The 26082-nt window shown below is 38.8% G+C and overlaps 1 protein-coding gene across 1 annotated transcript in view; it reads left to right on the forward strand.

Annotated features, from left to right (window-relative positions):
• Window positions 1–26082, forward strand: part of LOC106089457 (PDZ and LIM domain protein Zasp) — a 538225-nt gene that overhangs the window by 442098 nt on the left and 70045 nt on the right. Inside the window, exon 9 of the mRNA XM_013255315.2 lies at window positions 17839–18033. Within this exon, the coding sequence (XP_013110769.2) occupies window positions 17839–18033 (195 nt within the window). The remainder of the gene's footprint in view (window positions 1–17838; window positions 18034–26082) is intronic.

Consider the following 26082-nt stretch of genomic DNA (forward strand, 5'->3'; position numbering starts at 1 on the left):
GGTCCTAACGTGAGGGCGTCGAGTGTGAACATCTTTACCGACAGCAAAATTGCCATAAGGACAATAACAACCAGGGCGGTAAGGTCACGAACAGTCTTGCAGTGTAAGAAGGAGATTAACGCCTTCTCTGAGGATGGCAAAATCCGCATCGTTTGGGTGCCTGGCCATAACAGAGTAAGGGGCAATGAAAGGGCAGACGAATTGGCGGTGAAGGCCAGAGGACTGCCGTCAATAAACTTGGTTAACCCGAAGCCTTTCGGGTCGACGCAGTCCGAGTTAAGGGAGTGGGCGACGAATGCGCATGCAACAAGCGAAATGGTCGGTAGGACGGCGAAAATACTATGGGCGGATCTGATCGTGAGAAGACGAGACTATTACTGAAATGAAGCAAGAAGGAGGTCAGTATAGCTATTGGTATCATAACGGGACTCATAGGACTACGAGCTCACTTATGAAAAATCGGTGCGGCAAGTTGTAGCATGTGCAGGGCATGTGCGGAAGATGATGAGACGTTGGAGCATTTCCTTTGTCATTGCCCAGTTTTCGCGTCTAACAGATATCGGCACTTAGGTGGGGACACAATACCAGACATGAACCAACTTAGGGGAGTGGTATTGAAAACAATTAAGTAGCTATAGATTAGCTTAGATGTATGTCCATAGTGTCCATAGTTCAACCCAACCTAAGTGCTATAGGAAAGTTTTTCGAAAATAAAAAGACTTCAAATTAAGAAAAAAGCATTAAATCTTTATTTGAATGGATAGTACGGTCCATATAATGTAAGAAGATTATTTCATGCAAATGTTGACCGTGACTGCTCCTCAAATGGTCCATCCGATTAGTCCAATTTTGTCATACTCTTTCTAACATTTCGGCCGGTATCTCACGAATAAATGCTTCAATGTTGTCTTCCAATGCGTAAATTGAAGCGGGCTTGACTGTATAGACATGAGTTTTAATATAGCCCCACAAAAATAGTCTAAAGGCATTAAATCGCACGAGCTAGGAGGCTAACTGGCCGGTCCCGAATATGAAATAAAATGTTCAGCAAACTTGCCTCTCCATAAGTCCATTGTAACTCGTGCTGTGTGGCATGTGGCAGCATCTTGTTGAAACCACAAGTCATGGAAATCAAGCTGTTGCATTATGGGCAAAAAAAGTTTGATATCATCGCACGGTAGCGCTCACCATTCACAGTTACGTTACGATTCGCATCACCTTTGAAGAAGTACGGTCCAATGATGCCTCCAGTCCATAAACCGCACCAAGCTATGACTTCTTCTGGATGCATTGTTAGCTCTTGCAATGCTTCTGGCTAATCTTCACTCCAAAATCGACAATTCTGCTTATTTACGTACCCATTGAGCTAACAATTAGCTTCGTCGTAAAATGGAAGAAGCACGCTGTGAACTTTCTTAACAGAGCGCGCATTTTGTTAATAAAATTTAATATTTTGCAAGCGCTGTTCGTTTGTAAGACGATTCATGGTTAAATTATGGACCAAACTGAAAATGTTTGACTATGAAACAAACCCCGAAATGTGCGTAAGCTGTTTAAACCATTGTTTCAAAAAAGATAATAGCTAAAAAATCACCCTTTATAGGAGCTATATCAGTTTAAAAACCGATTTGAACCGCACTTAGCACGGCTTCTAAGGCCTCAGGGTGTCAAATCAAAAGATCACATATGGGAGCTACATCAGCTTATGGACCGATATGAACCATACTTACAACGTATGTTGGTCGTCCCGATATGCGAGTTGTTAGCGTGTCCGGATTACCAGTGCGTGGGTCCCGGTGGTGGGCATAGAAAATAGACTGCCACTCTTACCTCATCTAACCTACCACGAACATTTCATCCATATCGGATAAGACTGGGAGCCATTTTCAAATCTGAACTGATATGGCCCATTTGCAATACCCAACGGCCTACATAAAAAAGAAGTCTCTTTGTGCTAGTCTCAATAAGGTCTCAATGAGAAGACCTCTGTAAGAAGATGCCTTACCTCGTTTTTATAGACGGAGAACAAAAAGCATGCCGCAGAGTGACACCTTTGTGGGGTGAAGTTTTTACATGGATTGTTCTTTACAAATGTCATCAGCATTAGGAGAGGGTAACCATTGTTAAACATTTTAACTGATATTCTCGCCAGAATTCGAACCCAAGCGTTCAGCGTTATAGGAGGACATGCTAACCCATGCGCTGCGGTGGGCTCCAATTTCAAGCGGATATCTTTATTCGTTCGATAGCCATCGTGGTTTCCAATTTATGGAGCCGCAGAACAATTTGTCGAGTTGTTAATGTCTAGTTTCGTATACCCCTCATAAGTTGATGGGTATAAAAATTACGAAAAATGTAAAGTGTGTTTGCTGGTCTCAGCAATATTTGTTAATTATTATTTTCGCTTGATCTCCGCAAGATTTCATCCCTAAAATTCATATAATGGTTAAATATTCGGCCATCATTGCGAACACGGTACACCTTAAGGATGCCTTGGTTTCGTTCTGTGTAAAATTTTATGTTTCTGCTTGCCTTTGAAAGGGCTGCGAACAGGTTGATGAATTATTGTAGAAACATAAATCAGTAAACGTTTTTAGAGAGGTAAAGTTAGTCATTTCAACAAATTAATTGGCTCTCTCTCCACCGTTAGTTCTTAATGTAGTCTTATTTTCATACTAGAATAATCATAAATGTATAGCGTCTTTAAACAAGTTTTAAATTTGAGTAGGATCTACAGTTACAGAATACATTTTTAATAAATAATTTTTTTAATAAACCATGAACTTATTTTATAATAACATTTTCGATCAGGAACACTTAGTCAATTAGTTAGTGGATATTTATGAGGAGATTTTGCCCCATTATTTGGCATAGTACAATTTAAAAATTTACTTTATTTGCCTTTTTTTCCTTAAACTTTCTATTAAAACTAAAAATCCTTAACATCTAGAACCACCAAGTGCCACAAATTATTATGCAACCAAAAGTCATGCCATTGGTGGCAATGAGCGACGTACTCCTCTGCCTCAGCAGGACCAAGAGGAACGCATCAAAGCAAAAACCCAACAGCAAACTTCTAAAGCACCAAGCGCTTCATCCACACCTGCTCCCTCTAAAGTAGAAATCCCCACCCAACCTGCAGCACCAGAAATACCTGATCCCAGACTAATTGTTATGCCCGTGTGTCCGGCATTACAGACACCGGAATACAAGGAAGAAATGGAAAGGGCTGCAGCAGCCGCCAACAGTGATCAACCAAAACCCTACACAGCAAGCGGACATCCGGCATGTGCGATGTGTGGTGTTGGCATAGTGTAAGGATACACAATACAAAATTTGTCTGTGTGTTTTGAATCATGGTGTCCCCCCCCCCCCCCTAACCACCCCCCTCTAATGCTAGAAATCCTCTTCGGTATCCCTTTGCCTCCAACATGTTTTTAGTGACCTCGAGTGTTTGTGTTTATATGGAGTGCATTTAAGCATTATTTTATTTTTGTTTTATGTTTTATTAAATATTTTCATTGCAATATTCAACACCAGCTCACAATAATTCTCAGCCAAAGCCCATATGAAATGTTTAGCAAACAGTTTTTGCGATACCCTACACTAGAGCATTGGAAATTTAAGGTCTGATCCAGTGAATTTGTAAACAAATTGAAGTATCTAATCTGTAGGAAACATTAACTTTAGTCTTAGGAAATATTTGGTTCAAAAATGTTTTCATATTTATTTTGGAAATCAGCTGCATAAAAATTTTGGAATTGAAAATGCTAAGATCATGGAAAATTTATGTTACTGAAACTCTTTGAAACCTTAATGTTTCTGAATCCCTGTGGTTTCCGAATCCCTGTCGTTTCTGAAATCCTGTGTTTTCTAAAACCCTGCGGTTTCTGAAACCTTGTGGTTTCTGAACCCCTGTGCTTCTGATACCTGTGTGGTTTTCGAATCTCTGTGGTTTCTGAAACCCTGTGGTTTCTGAAACCCAGTGGTTTCTGAAACCCTGTGGTTTCTGAAACCCTGTGGTTTCTGAAACACTGTGGTTTCTGAAACCCTATGTTTAATGAAATCCTATGTTTTTGAAATCCTATGGTTTCTGAAACCCTGTGTTTTCTGAAACCCTGTGGTTTCTGAAACCATGTGTTTTCTGAAACCCTGTGATTTCTGAAACCCTGTGCTTCTGAAACCTGTAGTTACTGAAATTCTATGGTTTACGAATCCCTGTGGATTCTGAAACGCAATGGTTTCTGAAACGCAGTGGATTCTGAATCCCGGTGGATTCTGAAACCCAGTGATTTCTGAAACCATGTGTTTCCTGAAACTCTGTGGGGTTATAAACCATGTGGTTTTTGAATCCCTGTGGTTTCTGAAACCCAGTGCTTTCTGAAACCCTGTGGTTTTTGAAGCTGTACGTGCAACAGCAAAGTGGGCTACTGAAAGTGGTCTAGGTATAAATCTGTGCAAGACAGAAGTAGTTCTTTACAGCAGGAGATACAAGTTGCCTACAGTGGTACCCATCTCCTTGGGTGGAGAGAATGTTCCACTTAAAAAGCGCAAAATACCTGGGTGTTTTGCTGGACAGGAAATTGAACTTCAAATCAAACATTTTGGAAAGGGCAATAAACTCAATTCTTGCCCTATACACCTGCAAGAGAGCCGTTGGCAAAAGTTGGGATTTAGGTGGTCTGTGTTGTGGTCTGGTGGACGACGTTTCAAAAGTCCGCCTTCTGCTTAATACTTAACCGGATCCAAAGAATGACTTGTTTGCGCATCACAGCCGCAGTGAGAACGACACCGTCGGAAGCACTGAACTTAATGCTACATCTTATGCCTCTGGATATTGTGGCTAGACAAATTGCAGCAACCTCAGCCGTGAGGTTAAGGGAGCTTTCTCATTGATCATGTTGCGGCTACGGACACTGTGTTTTCCTTGATCCAATATCCCATGTTCCAGGCGGTGTGGATTACACCCTACCTGAGCCGATTTTTTGATAAAAAGTACTGTACCACTATTCCTGATAGAACCGATTGGATCTACGATATCCCTGGTAGCAGAAGTTACATAGGCTTCTATACGGATGGTTCCAAACTAAACGACCAGGTGGGCTTTGGGCTGTACTCTAAAGATCTAGAACTGGTCATATCGAAAAAGTTACCCGACCACTGCAGTGTGCATCAATTAGAGATCCTTGCAATTAAGGAAGTGGTGGAATGGCTAAGATATAATGTCATCACGACGATTGGCATAAATATATTCTCAGACAGCCAGGCAGCCATTAAATCCCTGGAGAACGTATTTCTGAACACAAAAACCGCCCTCGACTGTCGCAGATCTCTCAACGGCTGAACAGTTAAAAATGCACCTGTTCTGTGTGTCGGGCCACAGAGATATCCCAGGGAATTCGAAAGCAGATGAGCTTGCGAGACTAGGAATTACCTTACACACTCCTGGGACACTGGAATCTGTGGGTATGCCTCTAGCAACACGTAAGCTAGGGTTTCAGTACCAGGCCCGAAGGACAACGAATGATAGATGGTCACAAAGAGGGGGCTGTGAGCATTCCAAAACTATGTCGCCTCATCTAGACTTGAAGAGGTCTACTGCTTTGCTGTCATTGGCTAGAACAAACGTCTCAGTCATTGTGTCCGACATGACAAGTCACTGTCTTATCGGAAAAAACATGCTGACAGACTGAAGGTTGCCAGCAACGACTTTCGCAGAAGCTGTAGGAACATCGAGGAAGATGTGATTAAAGAACACCTTCTGTGTGTATGTCCCGCACTAGCTGTTAGAAGGAGTTCCACTTTAGGTTCTCATTTCTTTGAAAACCTGTCTGATTTAGTGGATGTGAACATTGGCAAGTTATTGGGTTTTTAAAGCGATCTGGATGGTTCAACGGTAGAAACTAGAAGGCATCTTCTTTCTTCGGTTACTGTGGTATCACAATGGACGAAAACGTCTAAGTGAGTCTGATGGCAGACTGCCACTTAAACCTAACCTAAACGTCGTGTCGAATCACATAACAACAATTTATACTGTAGTGCAAGTGTGTGGACGGATGATAAATACCTGCTTACACTAGTGCTCCGAAAATGCCCTAGTTTCAGCACTGCAATTTTTGCATTGAAATAATCCAAACAATTAAACGCAAGACGCAACAAGAACGCACAAGAATTTTATTGATTCGAATTATATGCAAATTTTTGTGCTGAAATTGATGATGATCTTAATTTGCTCACTAATTTTTACTCTAGGATTTCTTCAATTGGTAATGAAGATATCAAGGAACCACAATGATCTGCTCATTATCTCTATCTCTTAATTCTAATAACTAAACTTCTCCATTTCGCAGGGTTCCTTTAAGTTCGTTATAACCTATCTCCAATGTTTCCACAATGCTTTATTTATATATCCCTTGTAACAAGGACGGCATAATTTTTTCAAAAATTTTTGTGTCGAAAACCATTGTTAGCGTATATCGAACATCATCACAATGGGAGCGTCGATACAACATTCTCCGCATACGCATGCAGAATCATTAAAAATTCCAGTGATGATTTCTCATTGTTGTTGCCTGAAAATATGGCGTCAATGCATTTACAATTGCAATTTATATGCGGTGGGGGGGGGGGGGGGGGGGTGGGTGTCTGCATTCAGCTACTGCATTGGTTTCGACTGCTGCCGTCATAAACCCAAGAACAGACATTGAACCGTCTATGGCTACTCTACGGCACACAGTCATCGCAGGCTAGACCATACAGTAACAAGAAGCGGCCAACAGCATTGCAACTGCCACTCAACAAATTATCATTTAAATTGAAATATTCATAAAATGCAATTGCATACAAATGACCATGGCAGACGAGCGAAAACATACACAAACCCAGGACACAGATACGAGGTCCTGTTATGGAAAGTTTTAATACCAATTTTAATGAAAATATAACAAAAATTAAGTAAAAACGTGGTGAATTCGGAGGGGCCCAAGGATTCTGCTAAAAGCTACGCAAAATAAATTTAGGTCTAGGGCAGAATTTTTCTCTACGCACAAAATTTTTTCCAAACCTGGTAAACATTAAAGCTTCTAGGAGCCAAACAAGGATAATCGAGAGATCGGTTTATATGGGAGCTATATTTGGTTATAGACCTATTTGGTACTTGTACTTGGCACAAATGTGGTAATAGAAAACTAAGTGCAAAATTTCGGCCTGATTGGCTTACAATTGCGGTTTGTGGGGGTTCAAGAAGTCAAGTCGAAGTACCATATAATATAAGAGCCATATCCAAATCTGAAGCGACTTACATCAAGAAGAAGTATTTACGCAAAATTTTAACCCTCCATCTTAGCGCGTTCGACAGCTATCGTCATTTCGAGAGACGGAAGGATGGACGGACATGGCTAGATCGACTCAGAATGTCGAGACGATCACGAATATACATACTTTATATAAAAATATATGATCTGAGATAAAAATTTCGAGGTGTCACAAACGGAAAGATAAGAAGATAGACTTATCTAACCCCCTTTCCTATGGTGGTGGGTGCAAGAATTAAGTTTCAAAATAAACTTTCCAACAAGTGCTAAGTTCGGCGGACCGAAACTTTGGATACTACGAGTTCAAGTAGTCAAAACAGGGGATCGGTTTATAAGGGGACTTTATCAGTTTATAAACCGATTCAGATCATGCTCGACACCGATGCTGGAAATAGTAACAGAAGTCTTGTGCCAATTTATAGGCAAATCGGAAGAAAATTGATGCCTCTAGGAGTTAAAGATGTCAAAGCTGGGCTATATCAGTTTATAGACCGATTCATACTTGGCACGGATATTGGAAATCAGAACAGATGTCATTAGGCCACATTTCAGCCAAATCTGATGAAAATTGAGGCTTCTAGGGGCTCAAAAATCAAATCCGGGGATCGGTTTATATGGGGTCTATATCAGTTTATAGAACGATTCGGGTCAAACTCGACACAAATGCTGGAAGTCGTCACAGAAGGCTTTGTGCAAAATTTTAGCCAAATCGGATGAAAATCGTGCCATCAAGGAGTCTAAGAAGTCATAACTGGGGATTGGTTTATATGAGGGCTACATCAGTTTATAGACCGACTCGCATCATACTCGGCATGGATGGCACTATATATTGACCAACACACTTCCAACCCGATTCTGCTGAGTACTGAACATTAGTTGATTTTTTTTATGTGCTGTCCACCAGTCCACAACACCATACACCATTATACGATTGCCTACCATTTGCAGTAGGCATTCAGTCATGGCATGTGACTTAAGTTTCATCGAATATCAATAGCCCGCTTGAAGGTATATGTATGTATATAAGCATTGACGAGACACCTGCTTTAGAAATGTTTAGTGGACTGCGATAGAGAAAAAGCGCAACGTAAGAATGATACAACAGGTTCAGAGAATATGTTGTCTTGACATAGGCGGAGCGATGAGGAGCAAGCCAAAGATTAAGTGTGAGGCAGCTACTAAGGCTATGGGAGAATTGATAAAGGATGCGAGCAGGTCACCCATAGCGGAGAGTCAAGGAGACGGTATAGACCTATTTGCATCATACTCGGCGTGGATGGCACTATATATTGAGCAACCCACTTCCAACCCGATTCTGCTGAGTACTGAACAGTAGTTGCTTTTTTTTATAAGCTGTCCACCAGTCTACTACACCATACACCATTATAGGTTTGGCATTGGCAGTAGGCATTCAGTCATGGCATGTGATTTAAGTTTCATCCAATATCAATAGTCCGCTTGATGAGACACCTGCTTCAGAAATGTTTAGTGGACTGCGATAGAGAAAAAGCGCAACGTAAGGCTGATACAACAGGTTCAGAGAACATGTTGTCTTGACATAGGCGGGGCGATGAGGACCGAGCCAAAGATTAGATGTGAAGCAGCTACTACGGCTATGAGACTTAATGCGATCTCCCATTGCGGAGAGTCTAGGCGACGGTAGGAAACCTAAATGGAAGAGGTCTCCGATCAAATACCTGAGACGTCACTTTAGTGATAGCGTGTTGGGAAAATGGCAAGACTTTGGAGCATTTCCTATGTCATTGCCCGGCTAACAGACATCGGTACTTAGGTGGGGATACAATTCCGATATGAACCAACTTGGGGGTGTGGTTATCTTTTGCAAGGTTTAGATTTTGAGCGCACTACAATTCGAATACTGGCCAGGTTGTATATCCATAGTGACATATAAATAGCCGCATAGTGTTCATAGTGGCAATAGCCAAAAGTGTGTTCAAGGGTAGTTTAGTTCCTTACAAGACATTCTGATTTTGTAATCTAACCTACCATAATATGTACGGAGATTAGAATCTTACGATGCCTAAGAGCTTTGGCTAGAGAATTATAGGATTTGTTTTGAGTATTTTTTGACTTAACCTTGAATTTTCATAACTAAGCCTTAAAGACATCCCTTTGAGAGTAAGTAAGCTAGAAAAGTCTAGGATTTGTTCTGAGTATTTTTTGACTTAACCTTGCATTTTCATAACTAAGCCTTAAAGACATACCTTTGAGAGTAAGTTTATCCAGTAATAGTTCAAGTGTTTCCTACATATTATGTCTCTCGAATGGAACCTATCGTTATAGTTATGGAGGCTAGAATCTTTTGTAACATAAGGCTCCGGAATATATCACATGGCTACAGAAGTTCAGGCAAAAATTTGTATGAGCCTTTCTGAACTCACCCTTAACTCAGCTTTATGTCCCGTGTCCCGTGGTGCTCTTATTGCTTTTCATGCCATTAAAGAAACTTAGAATGAAATTTCTTCCTTCCATCTGCAGAACGAAATGACGGTCATGGTTTGCCTCATGGTTTTAAAATGCAAAATGTAAATTTTGCCCATGCACATTCCACTAAGGAACAGGGGCAAACTTCTCACATATCAATGAGTGCAGTCCGATTCAAGTTTAAGCTCAATGATAAGGGGCCTCCTTTTTATAGCCGAGTCCAAACGGCGAGCCGCAGTGCGACACCACTTTGGAGAGAAGTTTTACATGGGGTAGCACCTTACAAATGTCGCCAGCATTAGGAGGGGAAATCCACCAATGAAAATTTTGTTTCTGATTGTCTTGCCAGGATTCGAACCCAGGCGTTCAGCGTCATAGGAAGACATGCTAACCTCTGTGCTAGGGTGGCCTCCATGGTGTATTTCTAGGATATTCAGACCTAAGCGAGTTCTGCGCTTTATCAATATAACATTGTTCTTCACAGTTTTCATCACCTTATATTAGGATTGGTCGGTAGTATGTTGACCGATACTTTTTTCCTTTGGTTTAGAGAAGGCACATGGTGTGGTGCAGCATATTCAGAAATGCTGGAACTAATGTAATGATAGTCAGAGAAAATGAGTCGTTGAAGACTTTCCAGTCACATATGCTTGTGCTAAAATTCTCCGATAAATTACTTACATCCAGTACCTCTGGCTTGAGGCTAGCATGTCTGCCTATAACGCCGAATCCATGTGTTCAAATCCAATAATTGTAAGAATTTGGCAACATTTCTTATGAGTCCAGCCATGTTTAAACTTCTCCCACAATTGGAGAGGCTCGCCGTTCGGACTCGCTCGTTCGGTCATAAAAAAGAAGGCCCCTCATTGAGCTAAGACTTGAAAAGGACTAAACTCATTGATATTAGAGAAGTATCCCTCTTCCTTAATGGAATGTTCATGGGAAAATACGAATGTGCCTCCTGTTAGTTTCTATTTACTAAGGTTGGTATATTTCCGATTGCCCCAACATGTGAAGAGTCTAACTAGCTCTGAAACATATGTCAATGTTGTGACTTCTGTTTGCGATTACCTTTTCTTACCACAATGTAGTAAATGGTCATATCTCCTTTTTATATTCTTACGCTTCTCCATAATTTTTGCTAAGGCCACCTTTGTCAATACCAAATGTGAATGTGTAAATTTTATATTTGTCTGCCCACTACTAAAAGTCTGTTACTGTATGAACTTTGCTCACAGACTTTATGACCAATATTTCTGGCGTATGGGCTTTATGCAGACACTCATGCATTCATATTTGTTTGTGTGATTTGATATCAAAAGTATTCTCGTTATGAGGGGAGGCGCCAAGCACACATCCATTCTCCAACTGATATGCAGGCAGCAACGTTATTACGTTGTCTGAGGTGAGATGCAAATCTTTATGAGATTTGTATGAATTTCGCATTAAGGTGGTTTTGGCATAAAAAAGATAAGATTGAGATACCACTGGAATTTACAGAACAACTGTAAGAAGCTAGGAAACGTTGATATAACAGAAAATTTACTTTTGATCAATTTGAAGAAGATATTACAACAACTTCTATATAACGGATCACTTAAAGGTTCAAAATGTTTTGCGATCTCAGACTTGTGATAGCAGCTTCCATGGCAAAACATTGTTTACATCCATTTAGTAATCAATCCAGGGATGAACTATCAAGTGGTACGTTTTGCACTGTTTGATCATTTTTTGTGTGGAGAACGATAGATGCAACATTATTCATGCCATTACAACTTCTGAATTTAAAACAACATTGTGTAACCCATTGCAATTATTGTGTAACCCACAATCGATAATGCATTCGGTCTTCTAGCCAGGCATTTTCAAGGTTAGTCCACTTCAAATGAATGAAGTGGTGTTCCATCATTGTAGTTACCATTTCATCAAAAAATACTTCTTTTTATATATCGAACTTTTTTTTTCTTACTTCACCTTAATATTTGTTCTCATTCTCCCTTGTGTTTGCATATAAAAGGGTCATAACTTGTTGTTGTTTATATTCATGAAGGTTTTAATATGTAATTGATAATATTTTTCATGCAAAAATATAAACGCATATAAATATCGGTGCGTCGGAAACTTTTTCAAACGCACTGGCAGACAGACCGACAGGCATATGCGACCACAGAGATTTTTATAAAATTTCAACTCATAATGCATCATTACTCATATAAGCAAATACAATAGGGTTGTGGTTGCAATATGAACTTAACATAAACGATTGAATTTGTATTAGAAGGTTTCAGTCAAATATCTGTAATTCGAGAAATACGATATTTAAAAACATGTTTGTTTCACTATATGGTAATGGTTAACTGAACTGAAAAGTATTCATAAAGTGAAAGCCTCAAGGGCGCCACAGAACTAAGAAATCTACAGAGAGAGAGAGAGGCTTATAAAATAATTGGATGAATTGAAAAAGCCTTAAAAGGAAGCCTGAAGCTGTATGGAAGATGTAACTGGGTAGCTGCAAGTTCACACTGGCATACCTGCCAAACTAAAGATGACAGCTACATGAAATTGGTTTTATTGACAGCTCATCATATTGTTTACAAGCTACCAAAAGCATTTGCTTCGAGTTTATGTGAAAAAAAAATTATTTCCCATAGAGTTTATGCGTTTTCGTGTGACTGCCTTATATTTGGCTAGATAATCACTTCCGGCTATTGTTGGCGACATTAAACACCTTGAAGTGAACAAAATGGGTGGGTATCACACCAGAAATCTATAAAATAGTATTGATAACCTTACAAACGTAATGGTGGTCAAAAAAACTGCAACAACACCTAAAATGGTTTTGCGAGTAAAGGATTGAATTCAATAAATTCCTCGTCGTATTGGCAACAGCTCAAAGTAAAGCCTTACAAGTTCCAAGAGACACACTATCTTACACTAAACCCATCGTATTCTATGATTAGAAAAATTTACCAATTGAGCAATTTTTGAAACTTTTTTGGAGCCGTGGGCACACAAAACATTTCCATCGTAGCCTAAGGACGTTCTATCAAGACTCCCCACCTTTATATAAAGCATAGGATGGGGGGTATACTAATCTAGTCACTCCGTTTGTAACACCTCGAAATACTGACTTGAGACCCTGTAAAGTATACATATTCTTGATAGTTTTGACATCTGGCCATGTCTGCCGGTCCGTCCGTCCATTATAACCTTGAAAATTTGCACTGATACTTCTTATCGATGTAGGTTTTTGGGGATGATACATGGGCCATATCGGTTCAGATTTGGATATAGCTCCCATATAAAACGATCCCGCGTTTTGACTTCTTGAGCCTCTAGAGACCTTAATTTTCATCCGATTTGGCTGAAATTTGACCCAAAGATTTGGGGTTTGATTTCTTATATCAGCAACGGAATCGATCTATAAACTGATATAACCCTCATACACAACGATCCCCGGATTTGACTTTTGGAGTCCCTAGAAGCCTCAGTTTTTATCCGATTTGGCTGAAATTTGGCACAAGAACATCTGTTCTGACTCCCAACATCAGTGCCGAGTATGATCTGAATGGGTCAATAAACTGGTATACCCCGAATCCGAACGGCCGCAGTGCGATACCTCTTTGGAGAGAAATTTCACAAATGTTGCCAGCATTAGGAGATAAAAACCACCGCTGAAAATCTTTTCTGATGGACATGCTAAGCTCTACGCTACGGTGGCCTACTTCCAGTATGGATGCCCTGAATATAGCCATTGTGCGGAAATGGGTCAAAATACCGTACTCGTTTTTTGATTGACTACGAACAAATGTCAACCGCGTGTCGTGTACCTAAAATGTATGCTACAGTTGTCACACCTATAATACTATATGGTGTTGTGGTCTGGTGGACGGCGCTGCAAGATTCCATTAACTGTTTATTATTCAACGAGATGCGAGGGATGGCTTCTTTGTGCATCACAACCCCAATGAAAACGATATCATCTGATACGTTGAATTTAATGCCACACCTAACGCCTTTGGACATTGTATTACAACCATTACAGTGAGGTTAAGGGAGCTTTCTCTCTGGTCAAACGGCAGATACGGACAATGGATTATCCTTGATGCAATGCTCGTTGTGGCAGTTTAATACACATTGAGTGTATTTAAAAATCTCCCAACGAGATGCTTAACATCTTAAAATTAAACTGTTCTGGGTAGTCGTAATGGAGTTCAAGCGTCTTAGTGTTATTGCATCGCATTTGGCTGGAAAATCACTTCCGCTATTGTTGGCAAACTCAAACACCTAAAAATGAACATAGTGTTTGTGTTTCCATTCGTAAACTCCCAAAATGATCATGTTGACTTAAGCGATCACACATACGAAAATAAGATCCTACGAACGACCATCCGAAGTAATTTTCTGTATCAAGAGATGGTATTTGTAGCATTTTCAAAGCTGTTTTGAAGCCGTAGACACATGAACATTTGGGTTGTAGACCATAGACGCACCGACAAGACTCCATCGAATAAAGAACTTGCAAGCCAAGAATGGCTTAAAACCCATGCTCCGCATATTCATTTTATCCACACAGTGGCTGTCAAGTTCGCCAGATGCCAATTCGGTGGACTTTTCTATTTGGGCCGTTTTAGGGGGACTAAAAGGACTAAAAAATATAGAGACGTGGATGCCCTGAAGAAAGCTATTTTACGGAAACGGGGCAAATATCAACACATTACATTTATATAGCTTGCAACTCGTTTTTGACCGACTTATAACATTAGTCAAGGTGGTCATATCGAGCAAAAATAAAGGATACTGAAATTTAGACTACTTTTACACATTTTCTTCATTTTTTATAAAAACAGGAAAAAGCGACCGGGCCGAGTATTATCCTTTACCATGGATCGCATTTGTCGAGTTCTTTCCCCCCTATCTCTTTTTGGACCAACAAAGGATAAAAGAAAATAATTGCTATGCTATTGGAGCTATATCAAGTTATGGCCCGATTCGGACCATAATCGAATTAAATGTTGAAGACCATAATAGAAGTCATTGTGTAAAATTTCAGCCAATTCGAATAAGGAATGCGCCCTTTAGTGACTCAAGAAGTACAATAGGAAGATCGCTTTACATGGAAGCTATTGGGTTGCCCAAAAAGTAATTGCGGATTTTTCATATAGTCGGCGTTGACAAATTTTTTCACAGCTTGTGACTCTGTAATTGCATTCTTTCTTCTGTCCGTTATCAGCTGTTACTTTTAGCTTGCTTTAGAAAAAAAGTGTAAAAAAAGTATATTTGATTAAAGTTCATTCTAAGTTTTATTAAAAATGCATTTACTTTCTTTTAAAAAAGCCGCAATTACTTTTTGGGCAACCCAATATTTCAGGCTGTAGACCGAGTCAGACCGTATTTGAGATGTATGTTGAAGGTCATGGAAGAAGCTGTTGTACGAAATTTCAGCCAAATCGGATAATAATTGCGGCCTCTAGAGGCTGAAGAAGTCAAGATCGCAGATCGGTTTATATGGCAGCTATATCAGGTTATGGGCTGATTTGAACCATACTTAGCACAGCTGTTAGAAGTCATAACGAAACATGTCACGCAAAATTTCAGTCGGTTAGGAATTTCAATTTCAATCGGATAGGAATTGCGCCCTCTAGATTCTCAAGAAATCAAGATCGCAGATCGCGGTTTATATGGCAGCTATATCAGGAGGCCACCGTAGCGCAGAGGTTAGCATGTCCGCCTATGACGCTGAACGCCTGAGTTCGAATCCTGGTGAGACCATCAGAAAAAATTTTCAGCGGTGGTATTCCCCTCCTAATGCTGGCAACATTTGTGATGTACTATGCCATGTAAAACTTCTCTCCCAAGAGGTGTCGCACTGCGACACGCCGTTCGAACTTGGCTATAAAAAGGAGGCCCCTTATCATTGAGCTTAAAAAATTTGAATCGGACTGCACTCATTGATATATGAGAAGTTTGTCCCTGTTCCTTAGTGGAATGTTCATGGGCAAAATTTGCAATATCAGGTTATAGACCGATTTTAACCATACTTAGCACAGTTGTTTGAAGTCATAACGAAACACGTCACGCAAAATTTCAGCCAAATCGGATAGGAAGTGCGCTTTCTAGTGGCTCAAGAAGTCAAGGACCAGTTTGGTTAATATGGCAGCTACATCAGGTTATGAACCGATTTGAACCACACTTGGCACAGTTGTTGGAAATCATAACTAAAATACATCTCATGCAAAATTTCAGCCAAATCGTGTAAGAATTGCGCCCTCTAGAGGCTCAAGAAGTCAAGATCCCAAATTGGAAGCTATATAAGGTTATAGACCGATTTGAACCATACTAAGCACAGTTGTTCAAAGTCTTAGCGAAACACTAGTCATAACGAAACACATAATGCAAAATTTCAGTCAAATCGTTTAAGAATTGCGCCCTCTATAGGCTCAAGAAGTCTAGATCCCAGATCGTTTTATATGGCAGCATTATCAGGTTATGGACCGATTTGAATCATACTTTGCTCAGTTTTTGGAAATCATAGCACAGTTATTGAAAGTCATAACGAAATACGTCATGCTAAATTTCAGCCAAAATCGAATAAGAATTGTGCCCTCTATAGGCTCAAGAAGTCAAGACCCAAGATCGGTTTATAGGCAGCTATATCAAAACATGGACCGATTTGGCCCATTTACAATCCCAACCGACACACACTAATACAAAGTATTTGTGCAAAATTTCAAGCTGCTAGCTTTACTCCTTCAAAAGTTAGCGTGCTTCGACAGACAGGCGGACGGATAAACGGTCGGACATGGCTAGATCGACTTAAAATGTCATGCCGGCCAAGAATATATATATATATTGGGATGCCCAAAAAGTAATTGCGGATTTTTCATATAGTCGGCGTTCAGCTGCCACTTTTAGCTTGCTTTAGAAAAAAAGTGTAAAAAAAGTATATTTGATTAAAGTTCATTCTAAGTTTTATTAAAAATGCATTTACTTTCTTTTAAAAAATCCGCATTTATTTTTTGGGAGTAGTTACAAACAAGTTACAAACAATGACGAATTACGTCTACCCCCATCCTATCGTGGAAGGTATAAAAATATTTTTGCAAAAAAAATTTCGTCATTTGACGGGGAACGGCTTCGTATCCGCTATCTTGTGTTTCTAAATAACCCAGAAGGTGGAAAACTACATCCCTTTTATTCCTAGTTTAAAATTCACAATTTTTAATTATTCTTAAAAAAAAGAAATTTTTGCTCTACAGTGTAAACCACAGTTAGTATAATTAGGTGCATAGCTTGAGAACTGTACTCTTATTATGTTGCAGACAAAACCAATTCATTGTCTACCCACCCTAATACGCCATAATAATATGCTTGGGTGGTTGTATGGCAACTCATATTCAAGGATATACAATTTCAATACTCATTATGATTAATAAACCGTAAATTAATTGTTAGTGAATACTCATTTCAATCAATGCATTATTATTGCAGCATTTTTTCTTCTCTGTTGCCACTGCCGGGCTGCTACTGCATGTAATTTCATGGAAAATTAATTTAATAAATTAACCACAAATTGTTGGAATAAATGTTAATAGGAATTGCGTTTACACTACCCATGTGGTGGGGGTTGAGTAGCAAACATTACAATGGGATGATTTAACAACAATGATATAAAGCGAAGAGTTGTTTCAAAATTAAAATCCTCAACATATGAGGAGTTTTTTTTTAAGAACAAAGGATTAAAGACAAACTGTGTATCTTCGAATTGTTAGAGAATTAAATTTTTTTTGTTATTTTGTTCATCATCGTTTCATTAGTTTTAATGTTTCCCATTTTAATTGTTGTTCTTGTCATACATACATTTCAATTACATCTGCACCCAAAAGAAATCCTTGCGAGAGAGTGTATGTGTGTGTGTGTGCGGCCAAGTGAGTTCATATCTGTTTTATTAAATTGCAATCATTGTTTTGTTGTTATTGATGTTGTTGTTCTTTTTTTTATTAAATACCAAAATTAATTGATATATTTATTTTTTCCTCTTTTGTACCTGATATCACATCAATTCGCATCTACCCTGAAGTGGTGTTTTCGTTCGCATCAAGGACAAGAACTTGCACGTTGAGTGCTTCAAGTGCGCCACTTGTGGCACCAACTTGAAAAACCAAGGCTACTACAATTTCAACAACAAATTGTACTGTGACATCCATGCCAAATTGGCTGCCTTGCAAAACCCACCAGCCGGTACTGAAGGCTATGTTCCCGTACCAATCAAACCGTAAGTAAAAAGAAAAAATAAAAAACAAAAATCTCAAAGAAGATATGCTTAAAATGTAATTTTGAAGGGCTTTTGCCTATATGACAGAAGGAAAAATGTAATGGCTTTGGAGAGGCTTTCATAATTCTTATATTTTGCCTCTCACATTTAATGGAAATGTCACTTTGTGGAGAAAGTAATTAAATTATGCGTTCGTTTGTTCCTTTTTTTTTGATACTCAATTGAATGTGAAGTACATCATGCCATAGGTTCAAGTTGCATTACCCCTTCACTTGAGAGTACAGTAATGCATTTTTAATTGCAAGACCTTTTGAATAAACATATTGATGTATTACAAATAACAAGTAAAGTAATGCCAGGGTCGGGCGGTGCCGACGACATAATACCCTTTCCTACAATTGCTTTTTGAACGATTTCATTATATGGATGCTATATTCTCTAGTTCAGACAAGCCTACAAAGAAATGAGAAACTTAAGTGGAACTTATAATTATTCTAAGGGTCTGGCATATGACTGAACTAGACCCAGATGTCTCAATGTTAACCCAGAGACGACATATATATGCCTGTTCACGATGAAGACGAAGGTAGGCCAATTTAACGCAATTTGACGGAACCCTAATATTACCATCTGGAAGATCATGTTTTACGGATGGATCAAAGCTCGAGGACAGAGTGGGCCTGGGGGTCTACATTGAGAACCTAGGGACTGAGACCCGTTTTAGACTGCCTGACCATAATACGGTCGAGCCGGCTGAGATCCGGGCGATCACGGAATGCGTTAGGTGGTGTGGCGTTAACGCGAGGACATCGAGTATGAACATCTTTATGGACAGTAAACAGGCCATAAGAGCAATAACACCAGGACGGTAAGATCTCAAACAGTCTTGGGATGTAAGAAGGACATTTACGCCTTCTCCGAGGATGGCACGATCCGCATCGTTTGGTTGCCAGGCTACAGCGGAGTAACTGGGAATGAGAAATCAGACGATTTGGTAGTAAAGGCCAGAGAACTGTCGTCAATTAACTCGGTTAACCCGAAGCCTTTCGGTTCGACGCAGTCCCAGTTAAGGGCGTGGGCGACGAATGCTCATGCAACCCTGTGGAACAGAAAAACGGTCGGTGGAACGTTGAAAATCCTATGGAAAGGAAGTAAGAAGGAGGTCAGAGCTATTCTGAACTCCTTCTTATCATAACAGGACACATAGGGCTACGAGCTCACTTATGTTTAATCGGTGCGCCAAGTAATAGCATGTGTAGGGCATGCGGGGAGGTTGATGACACGTTGGAGCATTTCCTATGTCATTGCCGGATTTCGCATCTTACAGATATCGGCACTAAGGTATAGACAAAATACCAGACATGAACCAACTTAGGGGCGCACAACAAGCCGATTACTGGCTTAGGTGTATGTCCATAGTGTCATGGGGCGAATTAATATCCACGTTCTCTTTTTAACCTAACCTAAGTGGAACACCTTCCGCTACCCCGTACGGTACACAGCGGATATTCTATAATCTACTCTTCTTCGATGTTCTCACAGCTTCTGCAGAAACGTTTCTTGCAACCTGAAGTCCATCAATTTGTTTTCCAATCAGAGAGAGACATGTAACCACGGAGAACTAAAATAGGTTAGGTTAGATTAAAATACACGCACCTGGCAACCGCACTTGCCAACTGCTTTACTCGGAGACCCCTGATCCATTGTTCGTTCGTGTTCGTCCTAGAAGTAAATAAAATAAGAGAGAGATGAAAGTAGGTGAGGGATTACTACAGTACTTAGACATGCACATGCCCATGAAAACCGAAAGAGAAAGAGAGATAAAATGTCTCAGCGACTAGAGAGCCGTCCAGTATGCCATCTCATGTCCGTACAGAAGTTCAAAATGATTCGGGGTCGAAAGACCGCAGAGAGCTTAGTAAAGAGAAGAGGTAAAATGCAAAGTTGCCCATGAACATTCACTTAAGGAGCAGGGGCAAACTTCTCACACATTTATAGCCGAGTCCGAATGTAGTGCCGCAGTGCGACACCTCTTTGGGGAGAAGTTTTTTAAATGGCTGTCATACCATCTTTTCAAATGGCAAATGTCGCCAACATTAGGAAGGGATATCCACCGCTGAAAAATTTTTTTGATGTTCTCGCCAAGATTTGAACCCCGGCGTTCATCGGATATGCTAACCTCTGCGCTACGGTGGCCTCCTAAAGGTGTTCTCGCATTATTTTACGACTTCTTCCCTCCAACGCGGGACATTGGCACAGCAGATGCACGACTGTCTCCAAATTCTCCTCATCTCCACAGACCCTGCAGAAAGCCCCATCGTTCCGAGCTCATCGCGATATTAGCGACCGACATCGCAGTGCCCGGTTAGGTCTATGACATCCGACGTCCTCGTTCCAGATAACCTCGACTAGAGGGCCTTGGCCTCCCTGCAGCCTCCAGCGCCAGGCCACGTCAAGTCTGTGCATCCACCATTCCAAACAGCCAGCACAGGGTAAAGCTGGCAAACTATCGATAATTGCAACATTCGATATTTTCGATAGTTTTAATAATAAATATCGATAGTATCAATACTATCGTTAATCTCCTATATTTCAAGCAAAAATGAGAACTAAAAATCGCGAGATTGATTTATATAGAAGCAATATCAATTTACAGACTGTGTGACTCCCTAACTCCTAGGAATTCAAATGAAACCCCTGCTTAGGGCCCCAGATCAAAGCTCCCTCCCCGGGCAGATAATCTCCAGGAAGAAAGATCCGACTGGCACATAGTGCGTCGCGTCGCCAATGTCACGTTTGTTGGCGCCAGCTGCCTTCTACAGAACAAACGATTGCTCGAAATCCAAAGACCGTCATATCCCTGACTGCCTCAGCCTGCATGCAGTCTCTGCACTACACGCACAAGTGCAATGGTTTCAGATCAAGTATTGCATTCAACGCTGCTCATGGAGCACTCCGACATGGAGCACGACGACACACTAGGCACCCATAGGTGAGGATCGGTCGAACCACAGCAGTATGCATTTAGTGGATCGCACTTGGTCTAAGTCCCCAACTCCTGCCTATTGAGTTGCGACATGAATGAAGCGCATTCTGCCCCTGACTTCCCCTTCAATGTTTCTTCTCCGGTTCAACTTCTTGTCAAGAACAACTCGTAGCCTGACGAGAGAGCGGCAGTTCCCCTCCATCAAGCACCGGTCCCCTAAACTCGACATTCGTTTTCCTTCTTGTGAGCAACTCCAGCTCTGTCTTTTTAGGGTGGATGGTGGTCAGATGGTGTCGTTCTCAGTGCAGCTATGATGCACAAAAAAACCATGATTTGGATCCGACTGTGTATTGAACAGTAGGTTAATTTTTGGGATACCGTCCACCAAACCACAACACCATATAGTATTATAGGTCTGACAACTGCACTATACAGCCAATGCATGGCACATGTTTTAAACCCCCAAACTTTTGTCACATTTTTGTGTGTGTGAAAACATTTATTGATTCAAATGGGAAAATTTATGGAAGTAATCTTAAATTCCATAATCCATTCACTTTTTCTCCTTATGGGCGGCCACATTTTGCCTTGAGTATTCATCTGCGGTGGTCAAAAATGGGTTGGCAAGCTGCACGAACGAAATCTGCCGTCATTTTGGTCCATTCCCGTACAATGACTTTCTTCAGCGCATCCAGCGCTGCCAAATTTTCATTAGTCTTACTTTGCTCTCCAAAATGGCTCAAATGTACAAGTACATTGGATTAGCATCTGGCGAATTGGTTAGCCACAATGTGAACGAAATGAAGTGCGGAACATACTTTTTTAGCTATTCTTGTTATACACGTGCTGTATGTCATGGTGCCGAATGTAACGGTACATCCATGATGTACAACCCAAATGTTTGCTTGCCCACTGTTCCAAAGCAGTTTCCAAAATGATTTCTCGATAATGAGTGGCATTAACTTTGAGCATTGGCGACTCATATCATCACTTGAGCTGAAAAATTAGGTCGAGTGCCGTTCGTAAGCTAATATTCTCATCAGAGAACACGATGTTTATCATGTTCGTGCAAGCGTTAGGTCGAGTGCCGTTCGTAGGCTAATATTTTCGTCAGAGAACATGATGTTCATCATGTTCGTGAAAGCGCTAACTTTTATAACTGTAATGTAAGATCGTGTGCCTTTTGCCACTTTACCTTGAGCGCATTTTTTAATATTTGTTGTATCCTTTCTCGGGATATTTTCAGATTTTTCTTCATTTGAGCACCAATATGGCGAAGATTTCGTTGATTTCTGGTGTTTTTGTAATTTTTTATCATTACCATGGCAAGTGGCAAAGGTTCTATTTTGTTCACTCAGAGGTGTTTCAGTTCCCCAACAATAGCCCATAGTGATTCCACTATTACGCTTGAAATCCATCACGAATAACTTTCAGAAACAATTGCGTTTGTTGATTTGTAAATAATTTAATAAGCTGTCAATAAACCAAATATCATTTCTAGTTTGACAAATATACCAGTGTGAACTTTATAACACTTCATATCGGTACAAAATTTTAAGTTAATACTTCAATTGATTTTTTTGCCTTAAATTCTTACGCCCCTAGGGTATTTGACCTGCAATTTATTTGTGCTCTGTTTCATAGTATACATCATAAAAACTGAATGCATACTTCATGGTGCCAGCAGCACACTGCCTTAGGTGTACAAATGTACCAATTTATATAACATCTTGTTTTTATGCAAAAATAAAATGTACATTTTATTTGTGTATTTTTTAAGCTCTTTCATTATGTTGTCCCAAAAACAATACCTTACGTGTATATATTTAATTTTGTTTTTTTGCACGGTTCATTTAACTGGTGTCGCTCAAACCTTTAATCTAGCCAGGGCAAAAACGAAAGCTATCCATCCGTATAATTTGGCGTACGTTTTGTCAATATTTCCAGCATCTACATATCGCAATTGCATATGCCAATATGCTTTATGGCTGACATATTGGCAAACGTATTGAACCTGACCACAGCACCAATGCGCTAAATGCAAATGTCCGCTTTAGGGTTGCCGTCTTGCATTTTTGATGAAATTAAAACAAAATAAAATAAAATAAAATAAAATAAAATAAAATAAAATAAAATAAAATAAAATAACATAAAATAAAATAACATAAAATAAAATAAAATAAAATAAAATAAAATAACATAAAATAAATTAAAAAAAAAAAAAAAAAAAAAAAATAAAATAAAATAAAATAAAATAACAAAAAATAAATTAAAAAAAAAAAATAAAATAAAATAAAATAAAATAAAATAAAATAATATAAAATAAAATAAAATAAAATAAAATAAAATAAAATAAAATAAAATAAAATAAAATAAAATAAAATAACATAAAATAAAATAAAATAAAGTAAATTAAAATAAAATAAAATAAAATAAAATAAAATAAAAAAGAATAAAATAAAGTAAAATAAAATAAAATAAACGAAACGAAACGAAATAATATGAAATAGAATAAAAAATAAATAAAATAAAATAATAGAAAATAAAATAAAATAAAATAAAATAAAATTATATTAAATTAAATTAAATAAAATAAAATTAAATAAAATAAAAAATAATAAAATAAAGTAAAATAAAATAAAATAAACGAAAATAAAATAAAATAAAGAAAAATAAAACAAAATAATATAAAACAGAATAAAAAATAAATAAAATAAAATAATAGAAAATAAAATAAAATAAAATTATATTAAATTAAATTAAATAAAATAAAATAAAATAAAATAAAATAAAATAAAATAAAATAAAATAAAATAAAATAAAATAAATTAAAATAAAATATAATAAAATAAAATAAAATAAAATATAATAAAATAAAATAAAATAAAGTAAAATAAAGTAAAATAAAATAAAATAAAATAAAATAAAACAAGTAAAAGCATGCTATGTTCGACCGGGCCGAAACTTATATACCCTCCACCATGGATCGCATTTGTCGAGTCCTTTTCCCGGCATCTCTTCTTAGGCAAAAAAAAGGATAAAAGAAAAGATTTGTTCTGCTATTAGAGCGATATCAAGCTATGGTCCGATTCGGACCACAATTAAATTATATGTTGGAGACCTGTGTAAAATGTCAGCCAACTCGAATAAGAATTGCGGCCTTTGGGGGCTCAAGAAGTAAAATAGAGAGATCGAGTTATATGGGAGCTGTATCAGGCTATAAAAAGATTCAGACCATAATAAACCTCATAATAAATTTCAGCCAAATCGGATAATAATTGCGACCTCTAGAGGTTCAAGAAGTCAAAATCCCAGATCGGTTTATATGGCAGCTATATCAGGTTATTAACCGATGTAAACCCTATTTGGCAGAGTTATTGAAAGTCGTAATAAAATACGTCATGCTTAATTTCAGCCAAATCGGATAGGAACTGCGTCCTCTAGAAGCTCAAGTAGTCAGGTCCCCAGATCGGTTTATATGACAGCTATATCAGGTTATGGACCGATTTAAACCATACTTAGCACAGTTGTTGATATCATAACGAAATACTTCGTGCAAGATTCCAATCAAATCGTATAAGAATTGCGCCCTCTAGTGGCTCAAGTAGATCGGTTTATATAGTAGCTATACACGAAATTGACCTTTTTGAACCTTACTTAGCAGAATTGTTGGAAGTCATAGCGAAACACCACGTGCAAAATTTCATTTCAATCCCATAAGGATTGCGCCCTCTTGAGGCTCAAGAAGTCAAGACCCAAGATCGGTTTTTATGGCAGCTATATCAGGTTATCATCCGATTTGAACCATACTTGGTAAAGTTTTTGGATATCATAACAAAACACGTCGTGCAAAATTTCATTTCAATCGGACAAGAATTGCGCCCTCAAGAAGTCAAGACCCAAGATCGGTTTATATGGCAGCTATATCAGGTTATGGGCCGATTTGAACCATACTTGGTGAAGTTATTGTGCAAAATTTCATTCCCATCGGATAAGAATTGCGCACTCTAGAGGCTCAAGAAGTCAAGACCCAAGATCGATTTATATGACAGCTATATCAAAACATGGACCGATATGGCCCATTTACAATCTCAACCGACCTACACTAATAAGAAGTATTTGTGCAAAATTTCAAGAGGCTAGCTTTACTCCTTCGAAAGTTAGCATGCTTTCAAGAGACAGACGGACGGACGGACATGGCTAGATCGACATAAAATGTCACGACGATCAACAATATATATTCTTTATGGAGTCTCAGACGTATATTTCGAGTAGTTACAAACAGAATGACGAAATTAGTATACCCCCATCCTATGGTGGAGGGTATAATGCAATAAGATAAAAAATAAAATAAAATATAATAAAAAATATTCCTTGCAGAAACCCTGATTTTCTTATATAAGACTCGTACACTTCCCCCTTTCTCTTTTGCCTGTATTCCGGTGCGTGTGAACCATATTCTGTAGTAAATAGACCAACCGGAAATCCATACGCAGCAATACAATTAAACATCCTCCCAAACACAACACGCTGAGTGACATTGTGCATGATGATCATGATGATGGGATGAAGGAGCCACATGTTGACCAGAAGCACATCCGTATTCATGTGATGTGTACATTTATTCAGGCTAGGGTGCGGATATTTGCATTAATATGTATGGGCGCTATTGGAAGAGATTATTCTGTTATCACTCGTAGGAGGATTAAAATGTGAACACCGTAAATTCTCTCATATTTATGACTTTGCATTTAATTTATTTAGTCCCGTGCCAAATTTTAATTGTTGTCGAATGCAAAGTTCTAGTTCGATTTAAAGCGAAAAGATAGATTGTAATGATAGAAATCATTTGAAATTGTGCTTTGATTTTTGTTGCTGAATGAATTTTACCTTTAAATATTGGTCAAAAACTTTATTAAACATGATCGTTATTGCCATGACAGTCTAAGCCGGTCTAACAATGTTCCTCAGACTGTCGAAATTACGATATTTTTCGACTCTGAACGGCTCATTTAAGTATGCATGTCCAAACCAAAAGGTAAAACATGAACAAAATGGTGGCC

Source organism: Stomoxys calcitrans, chromosome 5 (genome assembly GCF_963082655.1).
Source record: "Stomoxys calcitrans chromosome 5, idStoCalc2.1, whole genome shotgun sequence".
Classification (NCBI taxonomy): Eukaryota; Metazoa; Arthropoda; class Insecta; order Diptera; family Muscidae; genus Stomoxys; species Stomoxys calcitrans.